The sequence below is a fragment of the Phyllostomus discolor genome, chromosome 1 (assembly GCF_004126475.2).
Source record: "Phyllostomus discolor isolate MPI-MPIP mPhyDis1 chromosome 1, mPhyDis1.pri.v3, whole genome shotgun sequence".
NCBI lineage: Eukaryota > Metazoa > Chordata > Mammalia > Chiroptera > Phyllostomidae > Phyllostomus > Phyllostomus discolor.
This window is the reverse complement of record NC_040903.2, coordinates 48,228,143-48,249,192: the sequence shown is the minus strand read 5'-3', so window position 1 is coordinate 48,249,192 and position 21,050 is coordinate 48,228,143. Positions and strand designations below refer to the sequence as shown.

The window sequence follows — 21,050 nt, the reverse complement described above, 5'->3', positions numbered from 1 at the left end:
GGTTGATTGCTCATAAGAAATTTCTGGGGAGCCTACTGGTTCTAGGTTCATCAAACGACACCTGTATTGGGGACCAAAACTACAGTTTTGAAATTTTAAACCACAAGATAAATTTCATTCAGTAATTAAATATGCTAAGGAAAATTTTACTCTCGTACAAATTTTACTCTGTAGGGCTGGCTGCTGTAGTACTTGCAGCTCAAATTAGCAGAGGTGGTCACCAGCCACAGTCCAAGCACATGTAAAAACAACAACAAAACTCTGGCACAGCCTAGGATGCACCACTTGCTCTGAGCGGGAGGCTGCTGCTGTCTTCAGCAGCTGTGGACAGAGCTTACCTCTGGCCCTCGCCTCGTCCCACGGTTCCAGCCTGTTTTCCCAGGCTTAGAGCTCGGGCTCTCGAGTATCCTTTAAGAAGTTATTGAAGCATGATGGTGCAAAATCAATGTTCAGATGCTGAGGAAACTGTTACTGGTGACGGGTAGGTTTGACATTTGAAAAACCAAAATTGTAAAAAACAGCACCATTAAAAATAGCCTGATAATCTCTTTCACTAAATGGGCTGTATTTAGCCCAGATCCACTACAGGACAGTGTGAATCTGGTTTTGAATTGTCTGGATTTCTCACCTTCCTCTTGTCATATAGGCTGGTCAGCTGCTGTCCTTTTTAGTAAAACAGAGCTTCACCTCCCCCGCACAGTGATGACATGAAGCCTTAGGAAGTGATGTGGCAACCTTGTTGCCAGAGGCCTTCCTCCCAGAGCCGCACGTGGTCCCGTGGCTGCAGGAGTGGAGTGGTAAGGACCTGCAGCATTTGGAATAGGGCCCACCCAGGACTCAGTTTAATACAGCTGTAGGAGGTCTGCTTGGATTTATAAAAATAAGGCAGACAAGAGTTTAAGAAAAAAGAAATCTCCACACTCAGTGTGACTATCTTTGGAATTCTTCATTTCATTAAGATTTTTTCACAAAATACAAAGCTCAAACATAATTGTCTACATCCCCCAAAAAACAGAATCAAATGAGTGGTTAGCACACAAACATAATGATCTTTTTCACTTTTAAAAATATAAATAATAACAATGTTTAGGGTTTTACAGTTTTCTTCTGTGTGTGTCTCTTTAAGGCTTTAAATTGCAGACCCTTCGTTAATGAGTCCTTGTACCTGTTGTCAGGACACACCGGCCACAGCAGGAAGGCCACTGTGGGTCCGTTCCTGAGGGTGACACACACTGGTCTCTGTTGCCTCAGCCTGTAGAAAACTAATCAAACACCCTCCTGTCAGTTCTGTTTCATCAATTTTCTTTCTATTACAAAGTAATAATAGAAAGGGGTGAGTTCCCAGCAGCATTCAAGCTCTCAGAAGATCAACCATGAAGGGTGAGAAGGAAAAAAAACAGGTTCTTTCCTGGATAGAATCTTTTCCTTTTATCAAGAAACTGCCTCCCCCACCCCCCCCACCAAACCCATAGAGTTTAAACAGTGGTTTGTGCTGAAACGTTTTTCAGATTAAATAAAGTGGAAAGAAGGGGCGATCTTTCGGTTGGGTGTTTGAGGAGAGGTTAAAGTGGAGAGGTTAACGCCGGGGGAATAGCACGGAAAGCGCACCCCCCAACAGGAGCCGTTTCACTCGTGAGGTCCGGGGGCAGAGCCAGGGCCCCCGCCTTGGGAACGAAATCCGAGGGGAGACTCTCCAGCAGGCACTTGACTTGCTCCTGGCCCAGTTTGATCTTGTCATCTAGCTTCCGCTGCTCAATGAGGAGAGTTGACTTCATTTTCACAAAATGCTGGTAATCCTGGAGTTGTTCCTCTGAGAGGTAATTGGCCAGGATGTCCAACACCAGGCGTTCCCTTCGGTCCAGGTTCTCCTTGAGCTCCCGGGCATCCTCATGCTGCCCCGCCAGGACCTTCCTCTTCTCGTTGAGCAAGCTCTGCCGGGGCAAAACAAGCAGATCAACCAAGGGCAAGGGGACAGAAGGGAAGAGCCAAACTGCCTGCAAAGACACCTTTCATGGGGCTGCAAAATAGCCAAGTTTTTATTGCAGTTGTTACTATAAATTAAGGAGATTCAATGTTTTTGAAAACATTTATTACCCTGCAGTTGCACACGTATGGTTCTCTAACTTGTAAAGGCATGTGGCAGCTTTAATTTGAGATTACCTTAAATTGGCTGGGGTAGTGACTCAACTTTAGGCTTCTACACTTAAAAGCACAATGAATGATTCCTCTATGAGATTCTTAGACTAGTCAAAATCATGGAGACAGAAGGTAGGAGCATGGTAGAGAGTTTCTGGATATACATATTCCCAAATGCTTACCACCTGGGATTCTACTAATCCTTTTTAAAAATCTGTTTGAAAAAAGACATCTTTCCTTTTAATGCACTACTTAGGAGAAATAATTGGGGAATCCCTGAGAGCACTGAGAGAGAGAGAGAGAGAGAGAGAGAGCGAGCGAGCGCGAGCGAGCATGCGTGCTGGAGTCAGGAGGAGCCAGAAAGCAAAGGAGTGTCTTGATGGCCGAACACTTGTCACCTGCAGATGCATGTGTTTGTGGGTGTGTGTGGGTTACGGCAGCGTTTGCCCTCTGACTTCCTTGATTAGTTAGTTCCACGGGAGCAGATCCCTGTTATCAAAGTTATCAAGGAACTTTGTTCACAGACACATCTCAAGTGCCCGGGTGAGTGCATGGCGCACACTGGACGCCCAGTGAAGCTGTGAGGTACAGATGAGTGGGTGGGTGATGGGTGCCCTGCAGCTGTGGGGTTATGTTCATCGAGGTGAACAACACTGGGGGCTGCGGCAGGACTCCTCATATTCTGGCTCTGTCACTTCCGGTCTGTTCTGTGCCTTCCCTGAGACTGCACATAAAGTGTGTGAGCCCACGGCGCCTCCCACAGAGGAAGTACCTGAATTTTATCCAGTATTACTATCACTGTTACCACCTGTCCTCTTCCGCCGAGTAAGGGGCATGGTGAACACACCTGGGCGCATCCTGACCGAGTGCCTGTGGCCCTCCAGGTGAACTGCAGATTCTCTGGGACTCGAGCTCATGTTCCTGTGTCCCCTTATTATCCCCCAAGACTCTGGTGTCCTCTCATTTTTTAAGGTCAACCCCCATTAGAAAGGAAGGAAAGAAGCTCTGGCACCTGTGTTCTTGCTTTCCTAAGCGTTCCCTGAGCCTGCAGTGTCAGCATACGTCTTGGCATGGGACAGGCCTTCTTCTCTGTTTCCCGGTTATCTATACTCTGGCCGCTCTCCCTGCCCCAAATAGATTGTAATCTTTCTGAGAGAAGGGATCATGTCTAACTGTACACTCTGTGCACATGGGCTCAGAAGGAAAACCTGTTGAATTGAGTCGCTAGGCCACCTACCCTTTCTTCCTTACTGGCATCTTCACTGAGGCCACTAAGGACGTTCTCCACACGGGCCAGGCGCCCTGACAGGGACAGCAGCAGGTTTACCACCTTGTCCAAGTCCCCGATGAACATCTTGTATTTGTCAAATTCATTGGGCTTGCACAGCTCACTGATCAAAGCCTCCACCTCTTCTCCCAAGGCGTTATTGAGCTTGATGTCCATTAGCAGACTCCCCTTTGCTTCCTGGAGAGTCTCAAGCTTGTGGGTGAGGCTTCCAATCAGCTCGGCCTGTAACCAAGATGCGTAGCAGAGGTTAGTCAACTGGAGAGGGCACTGGAAGGAGCATTCCAGTGTCCCAATCACATCCTGTCTTTTCTTCAAGGCTCAGCTGAAGGCCTCCCACTCTATATGGACTGCCCCCCAAAATTAGGCCACAGTACTCCTTCCTTTCCCCGAATGTCTACAGCTGTCTTTCTTCAAGCCTATTCAGTCCTCACAGGCCAATGCTTGATTATAAATTGCCTCCTAATGTTTTCCAATCGTTTTATGCTGTGTACCGCTCTGACTCCCCAGTTGATTTCATAAATACTTTTAAAATTCTTTTTAAAGACACACTCTCATTTGATCCTCACAACTAAACCATGTCATAGGCAGGTAGGGTAAATATTATTGTTTTACCAATAGTGAAGCCAAGAGCTAAAGAATTATGGGACTTGCCAAGATCACAGAGCTGTGTTGGATACTAATCACACATACCATTTGTAGAGCAATCACATGCACTGTTGGAGAAACTATCTCATTCTGTCTTCCCAACAGTTCCAAAGTAGATACTATTTTATCCACATACAAAAGGTGAGGAAACTAAGACTCACTGAGGTGAAGTGAGGTCTAAGACACATGTGCCATTAAGTGGGACTGTCCTAAATGCAAACCGGCCTGACTTTAGGGGCGACCCTTGGACAGTTGTTATAAATATTCACATGAGGCCTCATCAGAATTCAGCTCCTTGCTCTCTCCACTGCACCTACTCTTTCCATTTACCAGGGCTATGTGATTTGCCACTTTAGTTTCTACACATATAAAATGGTCACATGAATAGCCAACATATTTTCATTGAAGGAATAAAGTAAAGGTCTTAGTAGCTTCGAGCTTGACTTCACTGCATGAAGTGTCTACTACTTCATTGAGGCAAGAGAAATTAAACTCCATGGCTTTTGATTCTTTTATTTTTCTCTTAGCCAAAGGTGGCCAGATGAAAAAAGGACATAATTGTGTGGGCTTAAACCCTATTTTTTTTATCATTAAAAAGGTTCCAGCTCAAGTGTGTGTGCATGTATGTGTGCGTAACAAAGCTGTGTGGCTTCCTTGGAAACTTGGTACAAAAGGGTCATAGTTTCCATGTCATTAAATCTTCATTTTAAAGGAAGAGAAAAATAGAAATAATTTTGACTAACAGAATTAAAGAGTACTGATGACTTCTTGTTTTATTTCTTCAACATCAGCCCCAGAGAATGCAATAAGCACAACGATGAAGGGAAATATTTCTCCATGATCTGCCCATCTTGGAATTGGGCCACCAGAGGTACTTCAATCTAATGTTCTTGAAATGTTCGAGTTCTGGGTGATACCGTACTGTCTTCTCAACCTGCCTAATCCCAGAGGCTGAAGGATGATGAAACAATTCCTATCTGCTATACTCTCTCATCATGGGGTATAATCTTAGATTTCCATAAGCTGTTTTGTTAAGGCAAAGTCAATGTAAAAAAAATTTTAGTAGTGGAGATATGCACGTGTATATATACTTGTATGTATGTATATGTGTGTGTGTGTGTGTGTGTGTGTGACATTACTCAACTGAAGAGTCCAAGCCCAGAATAATACAGGTGGGATAGAATACTGCTTAGTATTAATTGTTTAATTTTCCTTATAGTTTCCTAGAAAGCTTGTTGTTTTCCAAAAAATAATTCTGGCTGCCAGCATTGGTATTTGCTTACAAAATAACCTGCTAGGTCTGTCCAGCAAAACTCCCAGCAAGATGTGCTGAGCTTGCGTTGTGGTATCAGGTCCTGTGATGAGAACAGCAAGGACACTGTGGCAGAAGGCAGCAGGAAAAATAAGCACTGCCGGCTGTCACATCTCCCTACATCCCTGCGAGACAGGGTTAAGACGAGTCAAATGTTGTCATTCCTGTTTTTCAGATAGATGAGCGACACTAACATGTCATGAAGTCAGGCCAGGACTTTTTAACCTTTTAGCTTGCATTTCCTAGGCTTGACACTGTAAGTGTCCCTGCATGGTACTTTGCTATAGAAAACCAGGTAATGCCCAAATCCCAAGAGGTAGTTAACTGAGCTACAATGTTCCTCTCACTCCAACCAAAGGAAAAGGCCTTCTCCTTATTCAAGGCTTTGTGATCCATTTCAACCTCACATCTTGAGAAGTACAGTTTCATACAAGCCCTTTAAAGAACTAAATAGTAGAAAGAAAGGTATCAGCTTTGTGTTTTTCTTATTCTTGAAAATGTGACTCCTTTTGAAACTAACATTGTGTGCCACTTCTGGAAGGAACTCAAAACACTTTTATTAATAATTTAATTAAGCCCTGACTGGGTGGCTCAATTTGTTAAATCATGGTCCCATGCACCAAAAGGTTGCAGGTTCGATCCCCAGTCAGGGAGCCTGTGGGAGGCAACTGATTGATGTTTTCCTCTCACATTGATGTTTTTTTCTCCCTCTCCCTTCTTCTCTCTCTAAAATCAATAAAACATATCCTTGGTTGAGCACTGAAAAAATTTAATATCATTAAAGTACCTCTCCTTATGGCTTTCAGTCACTATTGTTATAGGGGATAGTATGATGATTTTTAAAATTTCAAACAAGCAGAAACCAATAAGAATAAATCTGTCTTCACATGTCGGGGTAAGTGGTGAAATGAGGGAATAACTCTTTCTCTGAGTTTCTGCTGAACTTGGCTCCCCAACTTTCTCAGGCTTTTCCAATTAGAGTAAGGTTATGATGTCCTTGAAATGTCCTAGTTCTGGCTTTAATGGTGACAGGTCAGCAAGGCTGAAAGGGCAGCCACCAAGTAAGCACAGTTCAGTGGGTGAGGATGGGCCAGAGAAATTGTTGACACAGCTGAACAGCCATCTGTGATCAGGCTCAGCAGTCTAATCCACGCAGGCCTTCCTCTGTTTCAGTTTTCCAAGACAGCCCTGCTGGGCAGAACCATAAGCCATCGATACAGGAGCTGATGTGCACACCAGGCTCTGTGGTATGAGGAAGAACTGAATGAGATGAAAATGCCTAGGAGTGACCCAGGGAGGCTTCTGTGGGAAGGACCAACACACATTTTGTGGCATTTTGGTTTCTGAAAGCTATTTGCTGGGGTGTAATGTGATATATCAACAGCTCGGTCATATGTGCTAATGCAAGTATACAGAGCAGTCAGTTCAGTCACTTCTGGCCAAATGTTGCATATTTGGATGGTATTTGAATTTTTTATTTTACCAAGCCTTTAAAATATGGAAATTTAGACTTTAAAATGCAGTTGAGAGGGATCTGAGTAGCTGAAGGCAACAAGGGAAAGTTGGCTGCACTAAATAGCCATTTGTTTGCCAGGCAGATCTCTTCCCCCCAAACTACCAACTTCTACCTGCAGAATTTACTGGGGAGAGGGGAGATATTTTGGGTGGGCATTAAAAAAAATAACATACTAGCCTCTAGGGAGCTACTTAATTAGCAAAGTTACTGACATTTATCCACTTCTCATCTGGGATAAACTTAACTCAACCTGTGAGAGATGCTCTTTATAAAAGGGGCTGTTTCTCTCCACACAGTTTCACAGCTCCTCACTTGCACCTCACCACGTGCATGCAGCAGTCCTGCTGGGCCCTACACAGTCTCGCTGGTCCAGGCCAAACACGGACCGGGAGTCAGGACGCAGGTTCTGACAGAAAACTCACCATCAGGCAAGTCAGTTGACCTTTTGTGTCTGAGATTTCTTACCATAGCAAGGGGATAATAATACCTGCCTAAAACTAATAATAATGTTTAAATACTGAGCTCCTTCTCTGTGCCAGGAGCTATTTAAGTGCATTACTATTCAGTTGCCACTTACAACCTGATGGGATAGATCCTATTATTATCATGGTTTTACTGATGAGGAAAGTGAGGTTATTTAACTTGCCCAAGCTCGTGTGGCTAGAAAGTGCCCAAACTCATGTGGCTAGAAAGCCAGGCTTAAACCCAGATCAGCTGGCTCATGCATTCAGGCTTCTAATCATTACATTAGAACATTATGAAGCTTGCACTGGCTGGCATGGCTCAGTGGATTAGGTGCTGGCCTAAGAACCGAAAGGTTACTGGTTTGATTCCCAGTCAGGGCACACGCCTCGGCTGTGGGCCCTGGACCCCAGGTTGGTCATGCGAGCGGCAGCCGATTGATGTTTCTCTCCTTCTCTTTCTTCCTCCCTTCCTTTCCCTCTAAAAATAAAGAATATTATGTAGCTCAAGCAAAAATAAAGCTCATACAAGCACTTTGGGAAATATAAAAGTATCATACCTAGTCCAATTATTATTTTTGTGTGTGCTATCATTAAGATTAGGCAACAATTTGAAGAGCACACATTATTACTTTCAGGTAGAGGCCTCTAGGGGAATACTCGACTTCTCCTCACCCACTAGCTTTACTTTCCCTTCTGAGAACTTGTGCGGACAGTGTTGCCAATAATGTCACTAGGAACGCAGCTGGCCTCTGCTCATGGACTGTCTTCCCCTCAAACAACTAATTCAGGACTCCTAGCCCCGTGGCTGGGGTGTAGGGGTGGCGTGGAATTCAGGCCCCTGCCAGGAAACACTAGGATGGATGCAGGCAGCAGCCCACGGCCGTTCTCTTGGCTGACTTCCGCCCACAGGAGTCAGGGGCCATTTCTGTCCCGATGATAGAAACTGAGCCAACCCTCTGTCTCAGGTGGCGTGACCTTATCAAAGCAGAAAGGTCACGGGGGACCCAACTGCCATGTCACATATCCTCTAGCACATTCTGTGTCAAGAGTGGTTCTTGACCAATTTTCTCTCAGGCAGGCTTGCAACCAGAAAGTTGTCATATTTACTAAGTATGGTCTCTTGGCATCAGGAATTTTTGATACACAAGAAACAAACAGTATTTCTTTAAATTCCACTAAGCTCACCCTCCTCCGTCCTGAAATGATCTTCCTGTTTTTCCTGTGTCCGACCTGACAGGCACCTTGACCAGAACTTGGCTGGAGTCCTTGACTCTCCTCTCTCCCATGCCCCACGTCCAATCTGTTACCTGGTCTATTCATTTTACCTCTTTTTTTTTTAATCCATCTGTTTCTCAGTGCTTCCACTGCATTGCCCTTAGACCCGTGTGGTCATTCTCCTGGATGGTGTGACGCCCTCCCTGCGACCCTCCCCTCCTCTTGTCTTACTCCACACACAGCTGTTGGAGAGACCTTTCTACAAGGCAAATCCACCCCCTCGCCCTGCTGATAAACCCGGGGAGGAGGCGAACCTCGATGCTGGCCTGCTGGCCGAGATGCATAAAGCCACCACACCTCTCTCCCCACTTGCTACAGCCACCACCCTGGATTCCGAAGGGGGCTCTGTGAAGTGAAGTGTGGCAGGGCTACAGGGAGGGGGGCCAAACTGGAAGTGGACCCAGAGGGGGAGTGAGTTTCTGGTTTTCCCCGCCTTTTGCGTTCCAGCTCTGACCTGAGAATAGCCCCAAGGCAGAACCACACAGACTGTGGCAGCAAGCTCGGAGAAAAGCCCTACCTTTAAAAGCAGAGGACGAGAGAAAGGGGCCTCTGGGAGCTCAAGAGAGTAGGGGATCCTGGTTTTAACCCTCCCTTCTCTCTTTTCACCCTGCCACCCCACAGGTAACTCCACTTAAACAGCATTGCAGTGTGCAGGGGCGGCTCTGACATTTCAAACCCCAAGAGAAAACTCTTCTTTCTGATCAGAGGAACTGGGGAAAGGACCTGGGGTCCAAAGGGTTTGAGGGGAATCCTCAGTATCTTTTCTCTTTTACTGAGGGCAGCCCCAGCCGTGCAGCACTACACAGGCTGCTGTAACCATAAGAACTCATCTTTCTAGCCAGACGCTCAGGAAAAGGGGCTGCCGGGAACCAGAGAGTGTGGGGAAAATATGTGCTGATTAGGAGAGAGCTGGAAAAGATCCCCTAATTCTGTGTATGAGCTGACATAAGTCCTAGGCTCACCCTCAAGCTGCACGCGTGTGGGACACTCAAAGTGGCACGGCAAAGGCTGAGAACTGACCACGAAGGAAGCAACTACCCGAGTCCCAGATGAATCCCTGAGCAGCTCGCGTGTGGGGCGCAGTGATGCCTCTGAAAACTGAACCGCCCCCCAGAGTGGGGATGCAACTTGTAGTCAACATTTCCCAGGGGGTTTTAAGAGAACCCTGAGTCTCACAACATAATACTGAAAACATATCAGAATACAATACAAAATTACCCACAAACAAAAGAACCAATGTTGAAATTATTACCAAAGCCTTTAAAATAGCCTTTATACTCCTTGGTAAAAGTAAACACTCTTGAAATGAAACAATAGATGTTCTGAGCAAAAAAATAGATACTACAAAAAAACTAACTAAACAGAAATTTTAGTATAGGAAACTGTAATATTTGAAATTAAAAAAAGATCATTGACAGAATGGAGAGAGGCGTCAGTGAACTTGAGGATAGACCACTCAGAGGAACTGATAGAAAACATATTGAAAAAACAACACCACCCCCTCCCCCCAAAAAAACAGAGCTTCAGGAACTTGTGGGGCAATATTAAAAGGTCTAACATTTGCATCACTGGAGTCCCCAAAAGAGAAGAGAAAGATTAGTGCACAAGAATATTTGAAGACGTAATGGCTGAAAATTTCCTAAATTTGGCAAAAGACGTACATTTACATCAGCAAACCCCAAACAGGATAAACCAGAGAAAATCAGGCCTCTCCATGTCTCAAACTGCTGAAAATCAATGAAAAACAGTTTGAAAGTAACCAAAGAAAAACAACCCATTGCTCGAAGGGGGAACTAGTATTTAAATGTGCATTTCTCATCAGAGACTAAGGAAGCAAGAAGAGAGGGGAGCAACAATTATAAAGTACTGAAAGGAACGGGCAACCCAGGATTCCAGTGAAAATATCCTTAAGGAACGACAGAATTCTTAGTTGAAGAAAAACCAATGGGTTGGCCAAAAAGTCCATTTAGTTTTTTCTGTAACACAAAAGACACATTTTTTATTTTCACCAGTAACTTTACTGAGTTGGATATTTTGAGTATGTCAGCTATCTCCCACTATTGGCTTCCACAGCAAAGAATTATTTGGCCAAAATGTCAATAGTATCAGGAAACTTCACATACCAGTTTTGATATGTTTGCTCAGTCACAGCATTTCTCCATATACTACACAAATCTTTTTTTTTTGCACTTCAGTTGTTTTTACCTTTTTTGAAATAATAAAGCATAATATACTTTAAAATGTTGCATATTTCCTTCCACCTTCAATATTAAAATGGCTGCACAAAAATTCGCCACTTTTGATAGGTTTTTTAAAAAATGCACACTGATATGACAGCTGTCACAATACAATCTAACAAAATTGTTTTTAAGTCAAAGACAATTAAGCTCCACTACAGCCATCTTAGAGAAAAAAACTAAATGAAATTTTTGGCCAACCCAATAAAAGAAACGTGTCAGCACCAGAACTACTGAGAAAGAAGCGCTAAAGGAAGCTTTGCTGGCTGGAAGAGAGACAGAGCAGAGGGACACTTGGGACTTCACGGATGAAGGAAGAGGAACAGAAATGGGCAGCTGAGAACCCTCTGAGTCACTGGTGGTCTCTTGGGGAAAGCCAGTTCTGAGGAACAACGGATCTTTTTGCCTTTTGAAATTTTCCATTAGGTCTCCAAGCCAAAGCCCTTCGCCTTCAGAATTGAGAATCGTGGGTGCGGTTCAGGCAGATTTTTGCCAATAGATATGGCAGAGTTCAGCCAAGGAATTGAAAGCTCTGATGTTAAACTGTCTTCAGCTTTTATGTATGTCAGAAGTTCAGACACTGAAAGTGCTTTGTATCTTAAGTAACACTTATATTTACTTGGAATGTTATAATGCATCATCTAGGATACATAAATAGAAAATATGTTAAAGTAGAATTGATATAAAATGCTAATTTCAATTTAACAGACATTAATAAATCAGGCATTGTTCCCACTGACTCTTAGTGTGTTTCATGCCTAGATATGCACATTAGGGTGTTAATAACTTTAAGTATTAGGCAACAAATTATTATTTTGTAAAAGTTGGAGGGAGGCTACACTCTGCCTCAGAACAATCTCAGGGAATGAATACTGACCAAGCATTCATTTTGGAAATCACTGTCAGAAAAGCTTGTATATCAGGAACAGAGTTGCACTTGCAACTTTATACTGGACATATTAATAGATGCCTTTGACGTCATTTAAAGCTCCTGTATTTTCTCTTTCCAAGTCGGATATGCAAATGTGAGTGACACTAACAAACATTATACTACACTTCATAAACTTGTAGTTCATTCAAACAAAAAAAAGAAATCTCAGAGGTTTCTCCATCGCCGCAGGAGAAAATCCGACCCCCTCAGCGTTTCACACGCAGCCCCTGGGACCTCCATGACCTTCTGGCTCCCGTGGACCCTCCAGCCTCGTCTCCTGCTGCATGTGGCCCTCCTTTATTTCCTAAACCTGGTCATTTCCAGTGTAATCATTTTGTTGTACTTTCTCAAATATCAAACTACAATGTTTTCCACACCTCTAGGTCTGTCCCCACCCTGTTCCCTCTGTCCTGCGTGCCCCCATCTCCTCTTGTCCTCGCTCATTCGGATCACTGCAGTGCAAAGCGTGACAGCGCAGGCACCTGAGCAGTCTGTGAAACGAAGACAGTGCAGTGCTATGTGAAAACACGGCCCACACTAGAACGCAAGCATGCTCCGTAAATGGTACCTAATGTTATTTCCCATAAGGATGAATCCTCTCTTCCTTCATGTTTTATCTACAAATACTTTGTGCCACACAATCCTCAGACAGAGAGGGTGATGAAAAAGAGGTTAAAAAAATCAAATTCAGGTGGGGAGGACAAAACAAGTAATTTGCCACACTGCTACCGTAAAGCAGGGTGTGTCTACATAAACAAAATAACAACAAACACCCTGTAAAGTGTTCAGTTACAGATGTCATGGCAACTTGGTACCTGTACTGGGGTTTCTATAGCTCCCTCTTTTGTGTAAACATAGATAGACCAGAGCAAGGTGGGTTCCCCCCTCCAGAGGACCCATGAAGCAGGGGGACTGAGCAGAACTGAGGTAGGAGTGTGCCTGGCGGTGTGTATGGAACAGGTGTTTCAATGGGAAAACCCTGGGCTGGGAGAGCGTGTGTTACTGCAGTGGCCGCATCAGCAGGTCAGCCGTGGCGCTGTGAGCCAGCGGAGCAGTAGGAGGCAGGACATCACCGATGGAAATGCTTCTAAATTCCTAAGACTTCCTGCCCCATAATTTCCTGCTCCCAGGGTCTATATCCTGTGGTCTCATTCCAACATATAAACAAAAGGGCTCAGGACACATTCTAGAATAAATGAATGCTCCATCACATAAGCAAGTTTCTCTTAGCATTGATACCAATGAGAACCACCGACATTCCAGACTCAGCAAGAGGCCAGCCTTAACAAAAAGTCCTTTTTTGGCCCACAGGCCTGAGACAGCAGGGCTATAAGCACAGAGGCAGGCAGCTGCTCTGAGGGTGTAGGGCAAGTGGAGTGGCAAGAACTTTCTCCCCTGTGGGCACAGGGGAGCTTAGAGCTATGGGAAGACAGCAGCAGCATGATCATTTAAAAAATGCTTAGCAATTAAAATTCCTATAAGAGTATCGAATGCGAACAACTAAATTCCAATTCTGTGCTTTGAAGCTACTCATTGGAGCATTGCAAAGGGTGCAGGAGAATTTGAAGATTAACATTACCTTGTGTGTAGTATCTTGTGACCATTGGTCTCTTTCCTTAGTTCCTAGATTTTCTAGTTTTCCTTCTGAGCATGAAACATGAGATGACAATTACACAGGCCATCAGCAGGTCAGCTCTGAGAACAATGCTGGGGTCCCTGCGTTGGACTAGGAGGCAGGGGGCCTCAGTTCTAGTCCCAGCTCTGAGACTTCTAGGACACGACTTATCCCCACTAACCTTCACTTTTGTCATTGATAAAAATGAAAAAGACAGGTGAGCTGTGAGGAAATTGTTCAAAGTGCTGTGTAAGTCCAGAGCCCACTGATGGTCTGGGGGAGGTGGGGGATGCAGCAGGGCCCTACCCTCCTGCCATAAGGGGCCAGCGACCCTGCTAGGCCCTCAGCTATCTTTCTGCAGAGAGCAGAACGCAGGCCCTGATTCCTTACCTTCTTTTCATTGACATCCACCTGCTCCTCTTCCTCATTCACCTCTTCTGGCATGTCTTTGATTTTGTTCAGCAGTTCAGCCTTGGGAGCAGACACGCTGTAGTAGGCAGGGCAGTTGATCAATATGCCCACTGCTTCCTTATCTTCACTCCTGGGCCACAGAGAACAAAAGTATAGCCACACGCAGCACATACCAGAGCCTTCATTTCACCACGACTCTCCATTCAGAAATGTGTAAAGAATCCTATTCAACTACTTCCTGGAAGTGAGGATGAACTAATTAATACATACTTACTAATGAGTGGTAACCATATATATGTAGGGCTCCCAAATCCAAGCGAACTTGGGATGAAAACAACCAAAGGCAGAATGATAAACGTGGTAAATTTAAGAATGGTACTGCCTCCCTATTTCACAGAAAGACAGTGGGGAGCCATGTCTCAATCTGTGGGAATGTATTTTAAAGCCGTTGTACAAATCTCAGATTTTAGGTTATTTCCACCTCTTCCAGGGTCACCCATGGTCTTTCTGATGCACACTATAATTGTTATGTGGACATTAATCAATTTTTCTTCTCATGTAAGCCTACTACCCTACATATGCCTGGGAAATTGGGACTTGCTGGTTAATGAGTGTAAGAAGTGAAATCTACTCATTGATTGCATAGCAGGGTTTTTAAGGTGGGAGAACAAATTAGGAGTTGAGAAACCTGCTATCTATGTTGTGTTCTCTGTTTTACTATAATCAAGCTGCCTTTCAGACTACCCACAAAATAAGTGACTCTAGAGAAGTCAGTTAGATTTTCCTGGAGAGGTCTTTCAACTGGTCAGTCCTGTGACATTATGTAACATCTAGACTATTATTTTACTGTGGAATAAAAAATACCACAAAAAAGTCTTTTGTTTTTTTACTAGTCCCCTGCTTAATGGGACCATTCTTCTAAACAATTATATTTAATCCAGTTAATTGAAAAAATAGAAAAAAGGTTTTTTTGATATGTTGCCCCCAGATATATTCATTACATTACAAGTGGGCTTCTCATACATTTATCTGATAACCAAACCTCACAATAGATATTCTTATGCACAACAGAACAATGCCCATTTTCACCAGAAGATGGCGTGTGCCATCCTTTGAAATTCCTCTTGCAAAAGCTACATGACCATTTCACTTCTAAACTGACTGAGAACATATGTTCTCAATGATAATGCTAGGACATGCTGAGGATGTACTTATAGATTACCCTGGTCTCTCTGCAGCGAGTGGTCAGAGAACAGAACGAAGTGAACGGACGCCCCTCACTTTGACCTACCACAACCACTCCTGGTGAGCTAACGGGCACACCCACAGAAGTCTGTCTTTGGGCCCCTCCTGGTGCCCAGTGGTTTGTCTCACATATTGTGGGTGCTCAGTAAATGTTTGCTAACACACGACCCTGGATAAGTCAACTTCATGTCAATTAGTTTCTGACCAATATGAAACAGGAAATAGACAAGGTGACCGACCACTCAGGCCTTGTATTAGAAGAGCCTCTGGCACTGCTGCCGTATCAAAAAGCTTCTAAGTAGTAATAGCTCTTTACTTGCCCCAATCAAAACATAGTATTCTTTTTTTGTTGTTGTTATCATCATCCTCACCCAAGGAAATTTTTATTGCTTTTAGAGAGAAAGGAAGGGAAAGAGGAATATTGATGCGACAGAGAGGCATCACCTGGTTGCCTCCCATGTGCACCTGGACCAGATATTGAACCCACAACCTAGGCATGTGCCCTGATCAGGAATCGAACCCACAACCCTTTAGTTATGGGGTGATGCTCCAACCAACTGGGTCATGCCGGCCAGGGCAAAACATGGTATTCTTGTTAGTAATTTATTTAGGATCATTTGGAAATTTCTAAAATGCAAGTCCAAATTTAGATGGAATGCTCTGTTTTTATTTAGTCTGGAAGCCACTCACTGTGGAGTTCTAATCCATCAATTCGGTTTTCACTGGAAATTAAAAAGAAAATAAAACCACTCTAAATCTTTCCCATAGAAGTACTTTAAGGAAATCAAACATGTGATAAAATATTGCCATAACCAGGAGAAATCAAAAGAATGAAAAGTAGACTGCTCATGGTCCTTGCACCCCCTGTGGCTGGGCGCTAGGACACACGTTTTGGGACAGTAACTGTGTGGGCTCAGGGAACATCAGGGGCGGAGGCTCAGGGGCTGCATAAAAACCACAAGAGTGTGCCCTCATTCGGACCTCTCTCGATTCTCAGATAGGAGCAAACCTTCACCCTAACTCTTAAAGGCGCAGGCCAGTGTAGTAAATCTATGTCTTTAGGCTCGGCATCCTTTTCACAAAGGAAGGCCTCTGTCTTGCTCACCTCTCCCGCCTGCTCCTTCCTGTCTCAGCGCTGACCCCTGCGGGCTCTCTGTAAAGGTATCTGTCAACTGTCGGGGAATGGGAGGTTGCATGTTCGCTGGGTTGGGGGCACTGTGTATCCTTAAGGGAGCAGGCTCGGCCACAGTGCCGAGTTTAGACAGAGATGCCATCACTCACGCGTTCTAGGACTTCAGGTGGGCACAGGCTTAGTTTCTCTGTGCTTGTTTCCTCACTTGTAAAGTGGAGATAAAGTTGGTAGCTATCTCAGAAGGTTCTTGTGAAGATTAAACAAGATAATGTTTATATAAAAACATTAATGCCGTGTTTAACACAAAGAACATGAACAATAAATATTCATGACAAATTATTACTATTACTGTTGCTGTTCTTGTTGCTGGGCAAGTGCCTGGTAAGTCAAAGTCAGTCAGTTCCACATCCTGACCCTCAGAGCCATTCCACTAGAGCTGACAAGGACTGTCACTCTCGGACTTTTTAAAAAAAGTAAAAAAAAAAAACCCTCACCTGAGGATATGTTTATTGATTTTAGGGAGAGAGAGAAACAAATCAGTTGCTTTCTGTACATGCATCCCAACCGGGGGTGGGAACGGCAACACGGTGGTACACGGGACAATACCCCAACTGAGTCCCCTGGCCAGGCATGGGTCACCATCTTTGGAAGCAGAAATGTTCAGGTAGGTAGTCCCAAAGTTATCACCCTGTAGATGGAGTTCATTTCTAAGTCTGTCTGGGGACAGTTACCAGGGACTTACCTCTTGCCTTCAGGTCCCGGGCAGCTGACAGTTCTTGGCAAGGCCCTCCTCTTCACGCTGTGTTCCTGCAGCGAGCTCACGTCCCGAGGAAACAAGCCTTCCATCAGGTCCATAGTTGTCTTCAGTCTGGAGTCTGGATCCAAAATGTCTGCCAGGGACTTGTCTTGATGGACAATTTCCTTGGCCAGAGCCTGTGTTCTGAGGTCTTCTGAGGTCTTCTGAGGACCAGAAGTGACACTCTTTTCTAAATCCTGAGCCCCACTGATTGGGTCATGGATGGGGCCTTGGGTCAGGATGGGAGGTGGCTTTCCTGGGCTTGACTGCCAGGCAAGGGGCCCGGCATGGTGGGGCAGAGCCCCCGTGGTGGGCGGTGGGCTGGTCTCATTGGCCTCTGAACCCTGGATAGAAGTTTGGCACCTAGAAGCTAGTATTTGACTACCAACCAAATGGGCTGCACCAGACATGCGTCTTTCCTTGGCAACTGTCACACTGGCAGACTTGCTGGAGCTATTGGATATTGAGAGAGAGAGAGAGAGAGAGAGAGAAGGAAATAGTCAATAGAAGGTGAGGATGAGAGGGTGAAGTCTGAGGGGAAGTTTTCACCACCAGGGCTGTAGCTTCCCACATCAGGAGTGGGGTGAAGCAGTCACACTTCTGAGGTTGTTGTTCCCCCCAAACTGCAGCTATTCTGCCCTGACTGGTGTGGCTCAGTGGGTTGGGTGTCATCCTGCAGATGGCAAGGTCACCAGTTTGATTTCTAGTGGGGGCACGTGCCTGGGTTGCAGACCAGGTCCCCAGTTGGGGGACTTCAAGAAGGAGCCAATTGATGTTTCTTTCCCTCTTTTTCCCTTCCTTCCCTTTTCTCTAAAAATAAATTGCAGCATCAAAAGGGCCTTCAGCTGGGCCCACTACTTGGTCACGGGGAGGTTGTGTGACTTTTTAAGGGGGGCAAATCAATTGGAAATTCAATTTCAGTGGACAGAAGGTAGTGGTAAATCACTCAGATAGTTAGAGGGAGTACCACAAAGGTGAGAGCAGGCCATGCAGTTGGCTTTCTTTTTATTTGATGTTGTGAAAGATCACTTGTCCGAGGGAGTATGTGTTGGGAAATGCTTCCTCCCCATTCTTCTGGCTTCTAAGAACAGGTTTTCCCTAAACATTACTGACCTTTAACCCTTCTCTTTATTCCTTGCTATGGGTAGAGAGTGCCTTTGGAAAGAGAAGCCAACAACAGCACATCAATAGTCCCCCTCTTCTAAGAGTAAGGCCGCCTGTAGGCATACTCTCACGTTCTCTCTCTTTCTCTCTCCATATGTACATAAAATGTACACACATACATGTCCATGTGGATGTGTAGCTTAGCCTGTGAAAAGGCAGGTAAACCTATTTAATTTGGGGGCTCAGTATCAGGAGGCCCACTGGACACTCAGATGGAAGCCATATTCTCCAGTATCAGCTCTGTCAGTGATATAACTGATATTTTTGTCTTCTGTATGCCTTCCTCTTTTCTCTTATTCCTTAATGGATTCAGAATTCAAGCAGGAAAGAGGGATGCTATTTATTTGGATCCTTTGAACTTACCATGTCCACAGAAGTGACCTCAGCCTCCTGGGTGTTGGCTGTCCCTTTCTCCACTCTCCCTCCCTGCTGCCCAGTGACTGCTAGTGTGACCGCCCCCCAGGGAAACAATAACAATCTGCCAGCTTCACCAGCTGAGCTTGTACAAAACACGTCCGCACTGGGGCTCTCCTGCAGCCAACAGGAGGAGGGCCCGGGAAGCCTGGAGCATGAACATCTCTTATTAGCGAGGGAAACCCGCTCCTCCTAGCCAACCTGCCCACTCACCTGGTGTGGAGCTCCTTGTAATCCTCGCTGTCCAGCTGCGCCTCACACAGAGCTTGGGGAGGAGGTGGAGGAAAGTCATCGGAGCTATTCACCAGGGTTTCCTGGCTCAGTGGAGGGGGTGGGGGTGGGGGAAGAGCTTCAAATGTGGGGCTGGAAGTGGCACGGGGGTGCACGTCCTTCACAAACACTTCGTCATCACAGTCCTCCCTTGGCGGTGGGGAGGCCTGCAGGGCTGACTCAGATATTCGGAGGGAGATCCTCCCTGGAGTGCTTGGGACCCCAAGAGGTGTGTCTGGGTCAGAAGTGCTGCTTGAACTCGGAAGATTCTGCTGTTTTCTGTAGTGCTTCAGGTTTGCAACCTCGAGGGAGGGGGATTCCTCGGGGAGGCTGTTCTCTCTGACAGCGCGGGCCCACTTCACCCGGGGTGGGGGAGGCCACTTCCTCATCCCGTCTTCGACCCCATGCTCTGGGCTGCGGGGCTCATGGCCTCTGGGACTGGGAGGCTGGGCCAGGCTGTGGCCATTGCTTCTGTGAGTCACTGCTGGGGTGTAGGGCTGATTGCCGGCAGCCTGTGCACAGGAGCTGGAGGGGACAACAGAAGGCAAAGCTGAGTTGGCTGGGGTCAGTGGGACAGCCCTGGCATCTGTGGGATGCCCTTGCAGTCCTATGGGCAGTGGCCTGGGGCAGGGCACTCTGCTGGCCTGCCTTGAATAGTCCAGCAGTCCAGGATATTCACTGGGACCCGAGGCACCGACTACTTTGCCGCCTGAACAACCCAGATGGGAACTGGGGTGGTGTTTGAGCAACAGAATCTCTTCTCCACCTCTTTCTGAACAACCGAGTGACCTGGAGCAGGACGCAAGCACAAGCATTACAGCTCCAATGAATGGGGCAAACACAGAGCCGCTGAGCCCAAGGTTCATTACACAGATGGGAAAAGCCTTTGACAGGGAGAAGGATCCCTAGAGAAGCTGCACACTCTCTCCCTCCCCCACCAGCTGCTCATACAAAGAACTGAGTTTAAGTAAAACACCAGACAGTCATAACCTCCTACAGGAAGATGTCACGTGGCATTTGCTTTTATTAGCCTTCTCTCACTGCCCCTACCCCCCACCCCCACCACCCACATAGGGTGGCTTTTGAGGACAGGCTTCAGGTTATAAAACGAAAGAAACAAGTAGGTGCATTTCTGCAGCTTCCTTTAGGACAACATTGGAACCAGCCCTGACTCTGGGGAAAGAGAGTGAATGCTGCCTCATTCTCTCCCAGTGCAATCCCCAGGCCCATGGTGGTGGTGTGGTGGTGGTGGGGAGGGGGTTGTGGGGGTTGGGGTCTGTTTGGAGAGCATCTGTGCTGGCAGCTGATTTGAAGGTTTTATTTACAACTTTCTCTTAGCCTCCTAGTGTTAACATTTCTTACAATGGAATGTAAAAAGGAGGGGGAGAGTCCCACTTAAGGAGCTAATATGCAGTTACCTCTGGAGAAAGAGATTGACAACAATGAACCAATAGGGTAATTTAAATGAATGTCCCCTATCCAGGCTCCAAGGAAAGCCTCAACAATTTCTAGTACTGTTGCTATTGTGTTATAAAGGGGGAAAAAAGAGGAGAACAAAACAAAGAAAATAGGAGTCTGCAGCATTGCCTGCCTGCCAGCCATGCCAGACTTGATATGAGGAAAAATCTCCAGCAAACCACCATCATTTAAGATCCTGACTAGTACGTGCAAGAATCTGGAGAGCAGATGGCACTTTTCATTTTGCAGATCCAAGTCTACAGGGAGCGTGGCTGTCCCGAGTCAGAGGCCCAGCACAGGCCTGACATGAAATTGTCTAAGGGCCTGCCAGCAGGGACACAGGGGCATACTGAAGGGAAAGGCAGCAGAGACCAAACTGGCCCTTCTTGTACTGTTATTTTTATTTACTATAAATGCAGACAGTTGAATAAGGGGTCCATCTCTCTCTCTCTCTCAGATGCAACCTCTCCTCTTCCATCACAGATCCTCTTCATCTAGAGGTGGTTCTGTTTGTTTTTTATTTTTTGTTTTGACCAGGACCATCTCAATATCTAGGACTGGCTACTCTGTACTTCTTGTAGGGTTCCCAGATGGGTATACGAGAAGCCCAGAGGCAGGAAGTTCACTAGAGGCGCTCTGCACTCACATGTCTTAACTTTGGGCATCCCTGGTACAGAGTACCCTGTTAGTAAATGTCTGTGGAACAAGGTCTCTTCTGCCCAACTGCTCTTCACACTGTAC

At 45.7% G+C, this 21,050-nt stretch overlaps 1 protein-coding gene across 1 annotated transcript in view; it reads right to left on the bottom strand.

The window, feature by feature from the left end:
• Window positions 1-921: 921 nt before the first annotated feature.
• Window positions 922-21,050, bottom strand: part of SHROOM3 (shroom family member 3) — a 278,644-nt gene continuing 258,515 nt past the window's right edge. Inside the window, 5 exon segments of the mRNA XM_028505677.2 lie at window positions 922-1,931; window positions 3,374-3,646; window positions 13,810-13,960; window positions 16,950-17,456; window positions 18,795-19,640. Of these exon segments, the coding sequence (XP_028361478.1) occupies window positions 1,563-1,931; window positions 3,374-3,646; window positions 13,810-13,960; window positions 16,950-17,456; window positions 18,795-19,640 (2,146 nt within the window). The 3' untranslated portion in view covers window positions 922-1,562.